This window comes from Mandrillus leucophaeus, unplaced genomic scaffold, assembly GCF_000951045.1.
Source record: "Mandrillus leucophaeus isolate KB7577 unplaced genomic scaffold, Mleu.le_1.0 Scaffold1, whole genome shotgun sequence".
In the NCBI taxonomy this organism is placed as follows: domain Eukaryota; kingdom Metazoa; phylum Chordata; class Mammalia; order Primates; family Cercopithecidae; genus Mandrillus; species Mandrillus leucophaeus.
The window spans coordinates 9,570,919-9,577,245 of NW_012098097.1; the positions used below are offsets into that span (position 1 = coordinate 9,570,919).

Here is a 6,327-nt window from a genome sequence, read left to right on the forward strand (position 1 = left end):
AAAAAAAAACTTTCTTCAATTTACAACTAAAATAAAAACACCGAGCTCATCTTACACGGCAACTCCAGGCCCGGGTGCACAGTCGCATTTTTGACCATAGGTGGGGAGTGACGACCATCGTCCATGTCCAGTTCCGTGCACTGAGCTTCCCCGTGGATGACAGCCAAACCCAGACGCAGTCTCTCCGCATAGGACTGGGCCCTAGAAGGACAAAGGGAAATGGTGAAACTGACAGGAAGAAATCCCACATATCACTACTGCATCACTTTTTAACCACAAAATGAAAATATGTAACATTTCAGGGACATGCAAAGGCATTATTTATATAAATGAGAATGTGAGGCCCAGGTCAGAATGTAAATGCCTCAAAGGGCACATGAGTTAGCGTCTGGGATTGTATCTGATTCTAGACACTTTTTTTTTTTTTTTTTGAGACAAAGTCTCACTGTCACCCAGGCTGGAGTGCAGTGGCGTCAACATGGCTCACTGCAGGCTCAACCTCCTGGGGCTCAGGTGATCCTCCCAGCTCAACCTCCCAAGTAGCTGGGACCACAGGAATATGTTATCACAACTGGCTAATTTTTGTATTTTTGTAGAGACAGGGTCTCACTATGTTACCCAGGCCAGTCTTGAACCCCTGGGCTCAAGCAATCTCCCGCTTTGGCCTCCCAAAGTGCTAGAATTACAGGCGTAAGCCACCCCGCCCAGACCTGATTCTACATAATTTTGATTCTATCCTTTGTCCAATATTCTTAATAGTCATCTTCAGAAGAGAGAACAACGTTAAAAACCATTGCCTGGGCCGGGCACAGTGGCTCACGCCTGTAATCCCAGTACTTTGAGAGACCGAGGTGGACAGATCACCTGAGGTCAGGAGTTCAAGACTAGTCTGGTGAACATGGTGAAACCCCGTCTCTACTAAAAATACAAAAAATGAGCCAGGAGTGGTGGCAGGTGCCTGTAATCCCAGCTACTGGGGAGGCTGGGGCAGGAGATGTGCTTGAACCCAGGAGGCAGAGGTTGCAGTGAGCCGAGATCAAGCCATTGCACTCCAGCCTGGGCGACAGAATGAGACTCCATCTCAAAACAAAACAAAACAAAACAAAACAAAACAAAAAAACTATTCGCTGAAAAATGCTCATAGCCTCATTGATTTCCTTTCTCTGGGAACTTGAAGGAACTTTGTTTTCCCAGAGGAAAGCTGAGCAACTCAGCAATCATGTGTGTTGTCTGGAGGCTGGAGATAAAGCTGTGTGTGGCATGGGACATGGCAACGAGGAAGGGGTTAACATGAGAGCCAGTGGGTTTTCACAGGCCACGAGTGACAGCCTCTGGATTCCAAAGCAGCTCATTCTGGCTTTGGGAGCACTCAGGAGGGATCAGGACCCATGTCTAGCTTACTTACCTCTTTGCAGCATCAGGAGACTTAGCTACAATGACTGCATTTCTGTAATTTGGAATCTAGATTTGAAGGAAAAATAGAAAATACTGAAAAGTTATCAGAAAATAACACCTGGATGCTGGTATTCAAGTTCTTATAACAATGATCCAAACTAGTCATCAAATATGATAGAATTTTAGCCACAAGTTTTAGATTTTTCAATATTTATCAATTAACATCATTGCAAAAAGCACTCCATCAAGAATTTTTAAAAAATAATTCTTATTAAAACCTTCATTTTAGAAAACATAAGCAAATTGCTAAAGATACGTAGGAAAAAAAATCCATTTTTAGTGTCTTTTAAAGCTATGATCCTCCACGACTAAAGCTGACCCTGTCTGCTGCCTCAGGCATTGCGACTTAAGGGAGAGCTCATTTGATGCGCCTTTCAATATCGAAATCCGATACCAGAGAAAAACTAAATAAGATCTCTTTTGAGGACAATGGGGTGTTTGCTGGTGGTTCCTCACTTCTTCCTGGATATACTGAAGCAGGAAAGGTGAGGCTCTAAGGTTGTCCACGGGAAAGCTGAAAAAGCCTTGTATTTCCTTTTGATGAAGATCCATAGTGATAATGTGAGTTAAACCTGAAATTTTAAAACAAAAAATTACAAAGTTCACCCCTACAGGTTAATGGCTACAGTGGACCTAAACTAGATGCTCAACTCCTGCTTCCTACCAGCAGACTGAAGACAGGGGGTGCTGTGATTAAGCACTGCAATCACAGGCTTGATTGTTAACTTTAATAAAGCCTTAATGTGGAGAAGACTACAACTTTCCAATGTAGAGAAGGCTACAACCTTCCACAGGACAAAGAACTAAAGCTGAGAAAGTGGGAATTATTGACTATTGGCTTGGTCCAGAAAATTGAGAAAAGAATAATGTGGCAGAAGCAAAACTATGAATATGGAATTAATATCAAAGAGATGTAAAAAACAGTAAGGCCTTTATTAAAGAATCTTGAAAGAAAGGATAAAGAACTGCAGCGAAGGCAAAAAGTAGTAAGAACACGAAAACGAATATACATATTAGAAGAAAAGAAACTCATGTAACACAAAGATATTGAAGTCTAGAATAATTTCTGTATGTGATAAAGAATGTTTCAAGTACTCTTATAGAAAAACAGTGAAGAGATACCCTTATAATCAAGAGTACTGAAGAGGAAAAGGTACATATATAAACACATTGCCAATGGTCAAAGGTCACAGCAAAACTTCCAGAGCATAGAACCAGTATTACTTGTTCTTTCCAGAAATATTATACTTTTTTGGACAGAAGGAAATTCACATACAGTTGACCATCTGGATCTACGAGTTCCACGTGGGGATTCAACCAAACACAGACTGAAAATGTAGTTAGGCCTACGATGGTTGTGTCTGTAATGAGCAGGTATGAAATTTTTTTTCTCGTCATTATTCCCTAAATAATGACAGTTATAACAACAATTTACATAGTATGTATACGGTATTCGGTATTTATAAATAATCTCCAGATGATTGTGTTGGTTATATGCAAATACTATGGCATTTTATATGAAAGACTTGAGTATCTTTGGGTTTTGGTATCTGCTGAGGAGCCGGGGAAGGGGGAGATAGGTTCCTGGAACCAATCCTACAAGGATATCGAGGGAGGACCATACATTTCATTCTGAGGACATAAATACATGTTAAAGTTTTAGAACAGACATCAGATGAATAGAAACCCAAATGTAAAATACTACATTGATTTACAGGCCAGAAAGTGTGCCCCCGCTACATAAGGAGAATAAAGCAATGAAAATGAGCTGCTATGTAGAAAGGCAAAGGTGGGGGAGAGGTAGTAAAAGAAAATCCAGCTTGAATACTATGAACAAAAATGGAATTTAGCTAACAAAGCAGGTACAGAAATCCAGACCTGAAGATCAAAAGATCACATAAGAATGCCAAGACTGCCAGCTAAGAATTTAACGATGACAAGATGAAATAGAAGATACGTGACAGACGACAGAGAAGAGAAGACACTAAAGCAATGGTATTCTAAAGTAAGACGAAGCGAATAAGGGAAAAAACAGAATTTCTAACCAAGCTCACATATCCTTAGCCAAAACTGTTCAACAGGAAACAAACACTCAGATCCCAAATTGGGTAGCTGAGGTATGAACTAAGCCCGACTAGGAAAGAGCCCTAAAGGATCATGCTGGAACCCCAGGGCCCCGTCGCACACTCACCTGCTTTTGCCAGCATGGATGCTAGCAGCTTGCACACAATGGAACCTCTCTTCCTCATCTTGCTCTGCTTGCTGTAGGGGAAGTAGGGGATGACCCCAATAATATTCCTGGCACAGGCAGTCTTCAGCGCGTAAGCCATGATGAGCAACTCCATCACAGCTGTATTCACATCTCTGAAACAGTCCAAATTTGTATTTGGGGATTAACTCCATTTATTAACCCTTAGAAAAGATCTTGACTTTATCAACTTAACATGGGCAGCCAGACGGGTGTTGTGGGAATTTTACCATCACACTAGCTTACAATGGTACCTCATGAAGGCAGGGGAAGCTTTCCAACTTTTTGTAGCTGAGTAAGCCCCAGCTTTCATCTGAGGTTACTCCTATTCACAGCACAGTTAACCCACTCTCACATTTGCCTGGGTCTCTCGTGTGTCATACCGGGTTAATGCAGTGGCATCTGAAGCAACTGCTGGTGACCAGAGTTACCCAACACCTGCTGGCAGCCTCCCAGGGATTTGGGCTTAGGCCAGCATGAACGCCAAGAACCCACCTGCCCTTCCATTTAGCCGCCATTAACAGAAAGATTTGGTCTTTCTTCTCATTGGCTGTGGTGAGGTCTTGGAACATAATTTTTTTCTTTTTTTGAGACGGAGAGTCTCACTCTGTCGCCCAGGCTGGAGTGCAGTGGCATGATCTCAGCTCACTGCAACCTCCGCCTCCCAGGGGCAAGCAATTCTCCTGTCTCAGCCTCCCAAGTAACTAGGATTACAGGCGTGCACCACCACACGCAGCTACCTTTTTATTTTTAGTAGACACGGGGTTTTACCATGTTGGCCAGGCTGGTCTCAAACTCTGGACCTCAGGTGATCCACCTGCCTCAGCCTCCCAAGGTGCTGGGATTACAGGCATGAGCCACTGTGCCCAGTGAGAACTTAATTTTCAAAAACCTCCCTCGATGCTGGACACAGTGACTCAGCCTGTAATCCCAGCACTTTCGGAGGCCGAGGCAGGCAGATTACCTGAGGTCACGAATTTGAGACCAGCCTGGCCAACATTATGAAACCCTGTCTCTACTAAAAATACAAAAATTAGCTGGGCGTAGTGGCACACGCCTGTAGTCCCAGCTACTGGGGAGGCTGAGGCAGGAGAATCACTTGACCCTGGGAGGTGGAGGTTGCAGTGAGACGAGATCGCGCCACTGCACTCCAGCCTGGACGACAGAGTGAGACTCTGTCTCAAAAAACAAAACAAAACTCCCTGGACCCTTCCTTCCCTGACATATAAATTCCTGACAAAGATTACCCTGAGAGACAAAAAATGAAACATGAATCTGAAAGATAGTAGAAGGAAAGGCTACTTCCAGTGATTATAAATTTGGATTGTTAGCTTTTGCCAAGGATAATCAAACCTAATGTAGACTCTGTATTCATTCATTGATTCACTTACTTACTCACTTATTAAGAAATGGTCTCACCCCTGTCACCCAGGCTGGAGTGCAGTGGTACAATCATAGCTCACTGCAGCCTCGAACTCCTGGGCTCAAGTGATGCTCCCACCTCAGCCTATCAAAGCACTGGGATTATAGGCATGCACCACCATTCCCAGTCAGGCTCTGCCTTTAAAAACGGGTGAGAGAGCCTTGAAATCCTTCCAGGACGCTCTCTCAGTATTCACTTCTCACGTTAGCTTCCTCCTGCTCTTCCCTGGACTATCCACGCATCCTCAAACATCCCCATCTTGGGGTGGGGGTGGGGGTCAAGACTGTATCTCCTTTCCCTTCCCCATGTCCTCAGTTCATACCCATGGCAGCAGGTTCTTCAGGCACCCGTTCTTGAACAATTATCAGCTCTACACTGACATGTAGGTGATGCTGCCCTCATTACAGCAAAGTGGAAAGCCTGCCATACACAGAGTTAACGTTTGCTGAATAGGTGACTGAATGAAACACTCAGCAAGAGATGCCTTCTAGCTTGAAGGGTAATCGAGCCATTTCCTCCCAGTCTCTTACAATTTATGTTGACACTTCTCTCTAAGGCAGAGTGCGTTTGGGAGTGAGCGATTTCAAGGACATCCTTTTATTCTGACAATGTTTTCCACTTCCAGGTTCAACTCCTGGAACTTCCAATTTCACCCTTGTAATTTAGATTTTTCTTAACGATTGCAAGCATTCTGTGATTTAAAAAAACAAAAACAAACAAAACAAAAACAAACAAAAAACCTTTCTCCCTGAGGAGACTGATGCAGGGCTCAACTTCAAGACAACTAAGATATTCCTTTGAGACTGCTAATCCATTCCATTATTTTCCAGTTACCTTTTTTTTTCCCCCTCTCAATAAACTGGAGCATTTTTCTCCTTCAGCCTTCCAAATTAATAATGCCACGTCTGGCATCAAAAGGTCAGATAATCTTTGGCAGAATCAAAGCAATTATCAAACACTTTCAAGGAACTTGGGAATTCATAACAGTCAATTTTAGTTCATCATCCATGCAACACATATTTAATGGGCAACTTGAGTCAAGCACTGTGGTAGGTAAACAAGGCAAACCACCTCTAGGGAACGCCAGAGGCCATCTGGGACCACTCTCGAGGTAATCATTCTTCCCAAGAAGGAGCACATCTGACTCATGCAAGAATGTGTGGTCCCCTTCCCAGAGACTTTTTTTTTTTTTTTTTTTTTT

At 43.1% G+C, this 6,327-nt stretch overlaps 1 protein-coding gene across 1 annotated transcript in view; it reads right to left on the reverse strand.

The window, feature by feature from the left end:
• PRPSAP1 (phosphoribosyl pyrophosphate synthetase-associated protein 1) overlaps positions 1-6,327 on the reverse strand; it is a 72,831-nt gene that overhangs the window by 31,067 nt on the left and 35,437 nt on the right. The window contains exons 4-7 of the mRNA XM_011983634.1: positions 3,647-3,819; positions 1,912-2,027; positions 1,406-1,461; positions 56-201 (exon numbers count right to left, since the gene is read on the reverse strand). Coding sequence (XP_011839024.1) covers positions 56-201; positions 1,406-1,461; positions 1,912-2,027; positions 3,647-3,819 — 491 coding nt within the window. The remainder of the gene's footprint in view (positions 1-55; positions 202-1,405; positions 1,462-1,911; positions 2,028-3,646; positions 3,820-6,327) is intronic.